This window comes from Thunnus maccoyii, chromosome 14 (genome assembly GCF_910596095.1).
Source record: "Thunnus maccoyii chromosome 14, fThuMac1.1, whole genome shotgun sequence".
In the NCBI taxonomy this organism is placed as follows: domain Eukaryota; kingdom Metazoa; phylum Chordata; class Actinopteri; order Scombriformes; family Scombridae; genus Thunnus; species Thunnus maccoyii.
The window spans coordinates 12,161,743-12,174,300 of NC_056546.1; the positions used below are offsets into that span (position 1 = coordinate 12,161,743).

At 41.1% G+C, this 12,558-nt stretch overlaps 1 protein-coding gene across 2 annotated transcripts in view; it reads left to right on the plus strand.

Moving 5' to 3' along the window:
• LOC121911330 (protein bicaudal C homolog 1-like) overlaps positions 1-12,558 on the plus strand; it is a 74,405-nt gene that overhangs the window by 40,582 nt on the left and 21,265 nt on the right. For both annotated transcript variants that reach the window (XM_042432695.1, XM_042432694.1), the window contains exons 3-6: positions 1,950-2,019; positions 6,032-6,111; positions 7,160-7,318; positions 8,887-8,940. In XM_042432695.1, the coding sequence (XP_042288629.1) occupies positions 1,953-2,019; positions 6,032-6,111; positions 7,160-7,318; positions 8,887-8,940 (360 nt within the window). In that variant the 5' untranslated portion in view covers positions 1,950-1,952. The remainder of the gene's footprint in view (positions 1-1,949; positions 2,020-6,031; positions 6,112-7,159; positions 7,319-8,886; positions 8,941-12,558) is intronic.

The window sequence follows — 12,558 nt, forward strand, 5'->3', positions numbered from 1 at the left end:
CTACTTCCAGAAGAGCATATGGAGGAATTTAAGCACTTCCCTTTTTGATTTGTGCACCACCTCCCTGAGGAATACAGACTGTTGTCCTTTTCAGCAAGGAAAAAATAGCAGAAAATATGTGAGAATGTTTGTAAAAAAAATAGATGCTGTGAATTGATGTAGTGGTACTAATAATCCTAACATCTTCACAGAGCGCTGATGTCTCTTAATGGATCGTCTCTCCCATTGAGTTAGAATATGTGGCTCATTGCTTAATGCACTCGACCACCAAGGAATATTAAGTGGTGGCTGCTGCTCATGTAATGGACTGAAGCGGCCCTCGGGTGTCTGCTCATGTTGCTGAGACTTTGAGAACTTTGAGAAATTCATATCTTCTCCACCCCGGATACATAAACCCCTGGAAAGTTTTAAAACAAACAAAAGACTGCAGGACTTTTGTGAAAACAGGGATAGTGCACATTGAGGACAGGGCCATTAGGAAAGAGCATGTCAGCCTCTCATTTTTTTTTTTTTTTTGGAAGGTCTGACAGTTTTTCCTGCTTGTGTTTTTTTCCACTAACATCACCCACTCATTGTGGAGGGCAGCTGTCAAGGGGTTTGTTGGTGGATTTGTTGCCAGAAAGCCAGGCAAAGGTGAGCTTCCTCATGACCGAAAAGAGGAGCAGGAGGTTGGTTAATAGATTCCTCCTGACTGGAACACTGACAGCTTCTTAACCAGCTCCTCAGAGTTTTTTGTCCTGCTAGAAGTTTTCAGGGTTTTTTTTTCTCATCGATACATATGCTCCTGGTTACGATGACTAGACTTGTCAAAGGGGTCCTGCATAGATTGTTGTTGGCATTTTTCACATGTACCAAAGCCAAGTGTACTCAGTGTGTTTTTTTTCTTCTTCTTTTTCTCTGTGGTGTCGGGGTCGGGGGATCGGGGTGTTGAGCAGAAACAATACAACGTGTGGAAACATAATTTAAGCTTATATCATCAGACATGTTTAAACTGGACTTCTTTGGGTTTCCTAACTATAAAGAAGACTTTTTTGCTATTCTAACACCCACTTCTCATCATGTAAGGCTTTTCTTTATAACTGCTGGCTGCTAATATCATGTCTCATATGTTCTCTAGAGTTAACAAAGTAACATAAGTTTCAGTTCGCAAGTACAGGAGAAGCAGTGAAGTTGTTGTCCACACTTGAAGTGAAGCAAAATCCACATTAAGAGACACACAGAAAAAAAAACAGAATAATACTCACTAGAGCCCAATGGATATTATATTTCTTTTTTTTCCGGTGCAGGTATATATAAGTGAAATAAAGCTAAACATGATACTAGGCAGATATTTGTTTTGGGGAAAATCAACCTTTTCTTAACAGACACCACACCATCAGTCACTTAGCTGTGAAGCATCTCTGCCAACTCGCAGGCTGCAAACTGATGTGAACAATCAGAGTTCAGTGTGCTGCTGCACTAAATATCCAATCATGATAACATGTTTTTCCCATTAATTTGTGATTTATACTGAAATGAAGATAGATGTGTTGTTTTTGTCTCTTTGTTTATAGCCTGCCAACATACTGCATCTGTCAATACTGATATTTCTGATAAGCCAGTGTCAGCCTCTGATGTACGTATAGGTAGGCTCTAACTATGGCCGGTATTTGATAAATATTGAATATGACTGGTCTATTACCATCAGAACATTGCATTTATATTATACTGTAGAGCTGCAACAATTAGTTAAGTAATTGAAATTTAACAATTAATTCAAAGTAAATTAATTGCCAACTATTTTGAGCCCTGTTATTCTGTAATATTCATCGTTGAGGTGTGTAAACAATATATCATATAAGATATCCCAATGTTACCGCAACATTAATATTCATACAACACATTGTGTTTAATATGTTTGAAATAAGTGTATTATTCCCTCTGATAATTGTGACTTCTCTTTGTTCCAGATCATGGATGAGACCCAAACACAGATAGCCTGGCCGTCCAAACTGAAAATCGGAGCCAAGTCTAAAAAAGGTGATTGATTTTTCTTTCTAATCCCATATTCAGATTATTGTTATATTGGATCCACGTACTGTTTCCATTGTTTTTGCCTTGTGTCACTTGAGTGTTTGGTGAATTGTGAGCCAATAAAATGTATGAATCTGATTTGAAATAAACTCAACATGCATCTGATGCAGCAAAGTCTATAAGCTCTACGTCTGTGGCATCGTTGCCTTTCACTATATCTACAATCAGTAACAGACATACAGTACTAAGTGTGCAATAACACTAACTGCTAAACTAAATTTCATGTGTGGATCATACAGCTCAGTTGTGGTTGCTTTCCCTCACCTATAAGTGGTTAATGATTATGAGTCAGTGTTGTTTCAAACAGAAATATGTTGTCGGGAAAGTCATTGGACTGTTGTCCGTCTGACTCAAATGACTTTCTTGACTTTCACATACTTCAAGGTTGCACAAGCATTTAAAAAGTGAAGTGTGAGAAGTGTGAAAGGATGAAGGCATGTGTGTTTTCTGTTCCTCGCAAGCCAGTAACTTCATCTGCTCTGAGGAATTTGTGATGTTGCTGTGGAGGCGGAGAGGCGGGAGATGCTTGTACTGAAGCTCACGCATTTATTGGCCAAATTGTTCCAGAGCTCTGTTACCAATAAAACATTATCATGGTTATTTAAAGCTCTTCCGGGAGGGGGTGAGGCGGGGTTTTTAGGGGAGTGGGAGTGAGGAGTAGGTGTACTATGCCCACTTTGTGGTCCTCAGGAGAATTGCCAGTGTGCGTCTTCAGGCCAGATGTAGAATCCAATGACATTATGTAACTTCCTCACTCACTCTGTACAGAAATAGTTGACGGGGTTACATCAGAATCTTTAACATTTTTCTCTTTGGATACTTAATCAACTGTAAAACCTGGCAATCCATTCACACACAACAGCCATTCACCCCAAGTATTAGTTCATTCACAAAACCCGACTCCACCACCACCTGGGAGTTATGTTCCGTATACAAAATGAGAATATTTTAAATCCTGACCCATGATTTGTATCCTGTCAAAATTTCCCGTGTTGCATAAACTGAGAGGAAGAAGGAATGTTGGATAATCACTTACAGTTATCTTGTGAGCAAATGCATTTGTGGGAGAAGAGGCATGTGGAACTGACCATGTGTTTTAACAACTTGGTCACATAGAAGGGAGTCAAGGAAAGGGAAAGGGCAAGATAGCAGTTATTGTACCTTCATTCATCCTTATGAAATTGACTGAAGATGCTTCCCCTGGTGGTAAAAACCTCGTGGAAGTAGTAGGAAAATTACTTGAGACAAAGATTCACATTCCATTTGTTCCTCATCACTCTACACTGGATGTGACTAACACTAAACTCACTTGCTCTGTCACCATCATCTGCCCTTAAAATAGACAATGACGTAGTTGTTTTGTTGTTGCAGCGTTATGGTTATCAGATTATTTTGTGTCATCCTAATCCAAAATTATACATTTTAAGGATATTAGGTTCCTAGTTCTCCTGGAATTTTGCGTATTGTCTTTCGTACGCAGTCTGGAAACAGTTACACTCTGCAGGATAGCGGCAGATGTGAGAGGATTTGTATGTTTGTAACCTCTCCCTACACAGGACCACACTCCATCAAAATGCCAGCTCCTCTATTTCATTTATCACCTGCAGCTAGCTATCCCTGCCACCTGCTTAAGTCTGATAAGGGCAGTTGTTAGCCTCGGGGGCATGCCATCATCAGTGTGCTGTCAGTGATTTAATACAGTGAGGAGCCGTATCGCTCACATGCAGACAATCAATCAATACTGAGGAATGGTCCTTAGGTATGTTTTTATTTCTAAAACTATATGTTTTTTTTTTCTTTTCTTCTCGTTTTTAAATTGATCACAGTGTTTGTTTATTTTTATGTGATAAGTATCTTGATACGACTCTTGCACTTGCCAACCGTCTGTTTCAACATTTCCGCAGATATTTTGAATGAGAATGGCCATGCCAAAAGGGACTTAATTCCTTTCATTTGTGTGGTATTCTTTAGAAGGAAAAATGCTTTGGCTTTGCCAGTACCGAGCTCTGGGTCAAAAGGTTTCTTCTCTGTCAAGTGGAACTGTGTAAAATCTGTTCTACTGAAAATGCACACTTTTCGCAGCTGCAGGTCTACTCTTGTTTTTGTTTGTTTTTGTAGGTGTTGCATGTGCCAAATTAAGACTTTAGTTGTTCATTTTTTATTCCACAGTCAATCATCAAAAAAGAGCATACAGAACACTCTGCTTCAAAAATGTGGGGGTGTTCGACATCATAACTGCAACACTCGTTTAGGCTGGCTAATGTTTGCCAGATGTGCTCTGCAGGTTAGAGCGGGGACACTGGAAGAACTATACTCCCTCTAATGGTCAGAGTGGGCGCCACAGGAGGAAGTGGAGGGATGTCTATTGTTCACAGCAACTGCTGTCTGATGGGAAAAATGTCCTGTAACCAGTGCTAAGACTTTGATCTTTCTGCTTTTTTTTCCCTGAGTTTTTCTTTTTCAGACTGCAGCTTGCGTTTTGTTTAGTTGGTATCCCTCAACCATCTGATAGCTTTTGACACTCTCCTGTATGATCTAGCATCTCTTGTCATGTGTTGAGGTTGCCTGGCCCCCGCTACAAGACCAGCGCTTGTTTACAGGAACTCTACGTCAGATTCTTACAAGCAGAAGGACTCTTATTTCTAGCCACCCCATTTCACTCTGCTCTCTGAAAAAGACTGAGATCATATGCTCTCTTTGTATTTTGCAGCTCCATGGAGAGCAATCTCAGTCTGGCTTTGAAGATGGTAGTTGCACGTCATCGGAAAAAAAAAAAGTAGATTGAGAAACTCCCTTGTTGTCACTAAAAATGTTGCAACCATTCTTTTGCTAGGTGTTCTCACTTCTGCACTGTTTAGGATTTTTCATTCCCAAGTTTTCTTGATAGTGTAAACATGCAACTGAGAGGTTCTCTGAAGTCCAGGCGACTTTGTTACAATAAATCTGTTTCAGTGAGTCCTGTTTGAAGGCTATGCTGTAAATCTGAGATGCTGTGTGTGTGTGTGTGTGTGTGTGTGTGTGTGTGTGTGTGTGTGTGTGTGTATGGGGAGGGGTATTCCTGGAAGGGGGCTTAGCTGACTTCCTGCAGCTCAGTGCAGTTAACACAGGGCCAATGGACTGTGAGTGTGTAGCACACGGGTGCGCACATTTGAGTTTGTGTGTATGTTCATTTGCATTCTCCAGGGGTCCGGCATGCTGCAGAGCCAGATGTAGGCTTACACAATGCTACACAGACACAAGCATTCACTTTGAATGGTTTAGGTATGCAGTGTTTGGTTATTTTAACTGAAGTATTTAGAGGCCAAGGATGTCTGTGGAAGCACAGTTTACACAAGCCATTAAATTATTTAAAAAATTCACAGTTTAGTATACTATCTAGTCTTGAGTTTGAGGAGAACGCCATTGGTTCTGTGTGTGACAGCTGATGAAGAGCACGCATAGATATGCTCACTTATGTGCTCCAAAGACTTTAAGAAAGAAGCTGAAATATTAGTTACAGTTTATTTTTGCAGTGACCGACAGAATGAGGTCCAGGAACATGAGGTGATAAGCATCACACGTTTCCATCTTCTATTGAGGCTAAATTGCAGCAGAACAATTATCCTCAGCTCGTAGTGTTTCTGCGATTTCCACTGACTGATGGATTGCCTGAATATAATTCCACAGTTGCACCCCAGTCTCCCCTCCCCCGCCCCTCCCCACGCAGTATGGTTGCTTTGCCGACATAAAAGTGACTCGGCGGATATCAAAGCAGCAATTACTGTCCCCAAGCTGTTTTTTGACATGCTGTAATTTGTTGACAAATGCTGACTGCTGTGTCATGTTTGGGTAAATGGGTTTAACTTTTGTCCCACTTCCTCATTCTGTCTCTGCTTTGTCTCATCACTCACTCACCCACATATACACACATGCTCTGTCTCTCCAGTCTTAACGTCTCCCTTTCTTTCTTTCCCTGCAGATCCTCACATCAAGGTGTGCGGGAAGAGGGAGAATGTGAGGGAAGCCAAAGACAGAATTATGTCTGTGCTTGACACAAAGGTAGAGTAAACATCTTTTGTCATCACAGTGAAAATGGTGTTCATGTGATTCTCTCTTCTCTCTTTCTCATCCATTGGACCAAATTTTATTTCACCTCAGCTCTCCCGCTGTCCAAGTGACAGATTGCACACAGCAGTGTGGTACAATTTGGCACTAATCTAGCCAGATACTCACATCCTGAGCTCATCATGGATTGCTGTGTGCATGCAGGCTTCATTGCCATGGTAACACAAGAAATCATACACCTGGGCGACTGCATTGTAGCACCCCCTGGGGGCAGCCAATCATCTATGCACTTTGAAAAACCACAAAAAAAGAGCAACACATGATTGGCTTAGTTTATCACATCTCATATGGTTTTGTCACGAGAAGACCAACTTATTCTTGCAGACGCAGCAGAAGTATTTTATTATTTGATTCATTTTTATGAATATTTGAATGTACTGCATATTTTTGTCACTTATTTTCTTCTTTTCTAAGTGATTGCAGCATCTGAAAGCATTTAAAAAGAGGGAATATTTTGTGTCTCTTGACTATTCAGATGGAGTTAAAGGGAAAAATGCTGCGCTGGCCTTTCAGCGGAGCAGAATTTAGAGTGTGAGAAAATGCAACTTCTCTTGGTGCTCCTTGTTGTTTGTTTCTACTCTTGAAAATGTCACAAAGCCATAAATTAATCTGTGACAATGTCTAGTGAGTTTTATAAGCTGTGGGGATATTGGATACACTTCTGTGCCTGAGGGACACTTTGTACTGCACTGTATATACTAGATGGCTGCACTATTTACCAGCCACTTGAAGAAGACAGTAACTGCTACAGCAATATTTTTGACAGTGCCACGTACAGTGAATGCAGTAAATGAAATTTACTTCATAATGCTTAATGTTTGTTCTTATATGTCAGACATTCTGTCATTTTTGTAATTTGTATCTTTACAAGTACAAGAATAACAGCATGCAACTCTTTCTTAGCACTATGCTCTAGTCACTGAGCTATTGTTATTTTTATTGATCATCATTTTACCCTGTCCCTCTCTCTTCTGCTCATTAGAGTAACAGGGTAACTCTGAAGATGGATGTCTCCCACACGGAGCACTCTCACGTTATTGGCAAAGGTGGCAACAACATCAAGAGGGTGATGGAAGAGACCGGGTGCCACATCCATTTCCCAGACTCTAACAGGAACAACCAGGCAGAGAAAAGCAACCAGGTTTGTGAGGCTACAACACAGATTTACGCAGTCAAGCTGAGGCGTGAGAGATAGATGGGTGGAGCGTGCTGTTTACTGCTGGCTGATCAAAGACTGCCTCTTTAGCTTTAATCTCCTGAACCGCAACATTGCACCATGATTAATTTTTGAGTTTAAGTGTGATGCATTCTGCTGCTTTGGGTGTTTGCTATCTTTATCCTCCCACAGTTTGTTTTTTTTCAGTAGTAGCTTAGGTTTTAAATTCCAAATATTTCAGTGCGAGTAAGTACTATTGGATCTGTGCATACAGCCCATCCAGTCCATGTACTAACTGTCACAGTGTCTCAGACTGGACAGGTTGCAGAGAGTTTGTCCAGTTGACTGTTTTGATTGGCCAGCCCTGAGGAAGCCGGCATGTTTTGGCTGGACACACTAGAAGAGCAGTAGCATCCTGCTGTAATTACCATTAAAGCATAGTATGAAGGATTCAGGAGAGCACGCTGCCTGGCACGGCATTAGATATTTATCTTTACCAGGTGCTCTACAGTGCACCTGTGTATGAAAGTACTGACAAGTTCAGTTATTTTTTTCTACTTCACTGTTTTAAACCTTATCTCTGAGGATTTTGAATAATATGATATGACTATAAAGACCATTAAACGTCTCTGTACTCTGTATCTCATAGACTCTCCTCAACCCCCTCCAGTCTTGCTCTGATGATGCAAGTATCGACTGAGAATTAGCAAGAAGCTCGTTTTAGATCCCAGACCCCTTAAGCAATCTCTTTTCCTGATTTCCAAAGCTTACTAACTGCATCATCAGAGCCTTTGAGATACAGGGCATATTGACAAGTGCAGTGGTGCTGATAAGCAAATATAGATGATGGGGGAAAATCAATGAAGTGGCTACTTGCCTTTCATTCTCGCTGGAGCTGGTAGGGATTCAGGGTGTTGCTCCAGCACACTTCAGCAGGGCAGATGTTTGCTAACACTGGGCATAACAATAGTTTCATTTTGAGATGTGATTAAATGATATAAATGCTCCTCACAGCACTACCTGGCCCTGTGTGTGTGTACTCGTGTACAGGTACATGTTTGTAATGAAGTAATGGAGGTCAGAAATGAACCTGCCGTGGTTGTTTGATCATTTCTCATGTCAGGCTTTTTATTAGTTTTGGTGCAGTAACCATGTGGATCAGTTCTCGGTTTGTTCCACAGTGGGGAAAAGAATGACAGACGAGAACACTGGATCTATTTATCACCTTATTCATTTCTATGGAAATAAACTTAATCTGGCCTCTCATAAAAAGTCAATGCTTTAATTGTGCAGGCCATTTTTGTGATCATGATATCAGATTTGTGGTAACACTAATGATGTGGTTCAAGAATATAAAACATTAACTGCAAATATGTAACAAAAGGCGATTAGGTTTCAGTTTAGAGGAGGCCTTAAAACCTTCCTCATGTTTGCTCCAGATTTCTTTCTCAACACTGAAAGTAACTGTATGCAATGATCTGAGCCATGATTTGTCTCAGATTGTGTTAGAACTGGCTGACTGATTTACATATGTTGCATTTTATTATGAACAGGTGTCCATTGCAGGGCAGCCAGGAGGGGTGGAGGCAGCTCGAGTAAAAATAAGGGTAAGTTGGAACTTGGCCTCTTTTGTCTTAAAGGGATACTACACCCAAAAATCTTTTGAGTGTCAAACACACTCCCTGTATGCATGCCTGACAGTTGATTTCAGTACTGTCCGATTTTTACTGTGGAAAAAGTATCAAAGCATCCATAAAAATGTTTCAAACCACTCCTTTAACATGATGCTCAGTGTATTCATATTTTTGGCAAATATATCGCTCCTGCTGCCTCAGTTCGCAAATACAACCCTGTTGAGCTTGAAAGCAGGTGTGTGGATTGGTTCTACAGATTTGAGTGCCTGTTTCCTGCTTTTCCATCAGTCAGAACCACTCCATCCATGTTGTTCATTCATTAGCTAGCCTGTCTAACCCCCTCCAGCTCATGTGTTAGTCTTAGAGCCGCTCTTAGTTTATTGGCTCCCAGGTGCATCATTCCTAACAGTTACTTCCTCTATAAACAAAACATTAGGCTCAAGATAGGCAAGTTTCCTACCGAATGCAACCAATGGAAGCACCCCAGATTTATAGAAGTAGGTAGTTGTGCACTCCAGGCACAGTTTCAGCACTTTTTTAAACCACAAGCATCATTCCTAACCTATTCCCAGACCACTTCCCTAGAACAATTGTAAAATACAGTACAAGCATGAGCCTCAGCCTCTTTGGCAGGCCCATGTCCAGTCCATTTTCTAGCCTATTCTCAAGCTTCAGTTTCAGTCTGACTGGAAGCCCGACCTCCAGCCTCAGGTCTGTGGGCGGAGAACCTTTATGCTTGTGTGAACTGTTTCATCCCTGAACTTTTGCTGTATTTCAACACCGCAGCAGTGAACAGTGCACAGTGAGCACGTTCCTCCATTATGGACTGACCAAAACTAACACGGCTGTGTGTGCATGTGTGAGTGACCGAGAGAGTGAAGTGTGTGTGACGAGGAGAGAAAGAGAAGGTCATGCTGGATGTCTGGGCAGTGTGTATTGGCACATGTCAGCATGTACTGTATGTATCCGTACCTCCCCATGCTTAATGGTTGTTTTCACAAGCAGCAAGCCGCAGCCCACTTCATCTACTTTTTTGCTATGGATGGGGAATAAAAATAATAATCAAACCTCACCGTACCAATGTTGTATGGAGGGGTTTATAATATAAGCTGTCGAGAACCACCAAAGATTGTTCTGCCCTCCAAAGAACACACAGTCAGCGGATGAGTGGGGTGGATCAAAGACAGGTTTCCCTCTCTCTTTGTCAACTTGGCTTCTTTTGATGGAATCAGACATTGATACTCACTTCATTCCACATTACTCAAATACCGTATATAGTGCTCCATTAAACACTGCTCAATACTCATGACTAGACAGTCCTTCCACGCACAACTTTAATTATGTATGAACTACATCCCTTACCAGGAGGCAATTTCTTCAAATGCAACTCTGCATCTAGACCTAGTTCTTTCAGTCACAATATACAATGTATATCGGCACAAATAGATACATACACAGTAATCAATATATAGTGCATTACTTTGTCCACAGTGGCTGTAACTGAAGGGTTTCGTTGTAAAAATTAAACCTTATAAGCCAAATTTCCGTTAATGGCAGGTAAATTTAGAACTAATCTGCATGTTACATTAATGAATACTACAATTAACAAACATAAAATTTATTGTTGATTATTGTGTAAGAGGATAGATGGATCCTGGGAATTTTCTTATAAGCTTTCTTGCCAAGAGTTAGATGAGGAGATGGATACAGCTCTCATCTGTCTGCTAGATGTAAAGACTGGAAACAGGGGTAAACTAGCTCTGTCCAAAGGTTAACAGCAAGTTATTTAAACTATTTACACTTTGGGTTTTACGGGTTTAAAAACCTCAACTTGTCATATTTACAGGCTAGTGGTTTCCTCCTGTTTCCAGTCTAAGCTAAGCTAAGCTAACCACCTCTTGCTCTAGCTTTATATTGAACAGAAAGATACAAGAGTGGTATCGATCTTCACATCTAACTCCCAGCAAGAAAATGAGTAAAACTTTATTTCCCGTAATGAGGGGAGGGGAATTTTAATATGTGGTATTGTGTCAATATTGAGTCTGAACTGTAAAGTGCAGGAGGATGGAGGGTACATCTCATGTTTATCTCTTGTACAACAGTACACAGCATGCTGTTTGGTCCTGGGTGGCCTTCAGAGGAAATTCTGCTCCATCTCTCCTGAAACTAGAAGTGGTTTGGTTGTGCTGATTTCCATTACTGATGAACAGACTGTCCCTTTAACAATCAGACACACTACAGTACTTGTAAGGTCTACTGTATTTCTTAGGCTTTCTTGGGTGGAGATCTGTTTGAGTTTGTAACAAGTTGGTTGTTGAGGTGATGGATTCTCAGGGGATTTCTTGAAGCGTTAAGAGGTGGAGCTGACGGGCAGGTGATGAAAGGTCTGACCAGTCACTTTACCTTGAAGATATTTTCATTTTTCTTCATCTCTCATCCTCGTGTCAGGAGAACTGAGGCTTTTTAACAGCGCTTTCAGATTGAATACATGTGAAACTCATATTTGCCAGGTAGACTTTTTAAAAAAGCTGAGGTCAGCTCCACCATAAAAATCAGTCTATTCTTCATTCAGCGCCTGACTCCTGCTGTTCTGCTTGTCCTCTCTTGCATTTCCCTCTGTGCTGACCTAAATTTCTTGAGCCCGCGGAGAGCGAGTGCTGAAATGTGATATAAATGTAAGGCCAAGCGCATATGGGACTGATCAGGGATGCATTTCTTTGGTCAGAGCAATTCATGCTGCTTGCCCTTCACTGGCAGCCAAAACCATAGTGGCGCTCTGCCCAAGAGTCAGTGTTTGGATAACGCTGTGTGTGTGTGTGTGTGTGTGTGCATGAGTGTGTGTGTGTGTGTGTGTGTGTGTGTGCATGAGTGTGTACTCATTCTCTTCTTTGTGAGTGCGTATGTGTGTGCATTCCCTGCTGTTTGTCTGTGTATGGGTGTGTGCCTGTATGATTTCTCTCCCATGCATGCATAAGTATGTGTATGCATGAAGCCAAGCCTTCCTGTCTGCATCTATTTTGTTTGAATGACTGCTGTGATACAAATGATGAGAGCTGATGCCTGTTGTTGCTCCTGTGGTTTGATTGAACGGCTTGAAATTAATGTATGAGAATGAACGGGCCATAGACCACTGATGTTTTGCAAAACTTTTATTTCATAGTTGCAAAGCCATAATGTTTAAATCAATCTCCCAGGAGTCACCACCACAGTATACCGTAGCATATTTTGTGTAACAGAGGACATCTCTCTTATTTCTGGCACTGCTCCTCATTTTGATTAACTTCTACTTATTTGAGCTGACAGATTTATGTGCCAAGTTCTACCACTTTCTGCTTAAAGAGGGCTTGTTATGTCTGTGTGTCAATTCACATAAGTCTACACTATATAAAGAAATCAGGCCTTTGCCTCTTTGTTTTTACTCGTCCAAATGGTCTTAATCAGTGTGAATGATAGCACGTGATACAACCTCCTGTGCCTTGTTATAGAGAGAGATATGGGAACTACTTGTTTTATGTATCAGTTTTCTTGCAGCAGCAGTGACAGCATCATGACAAGCTATTTTCTCTCACTCTACCCCCCCCTCCATCTCCC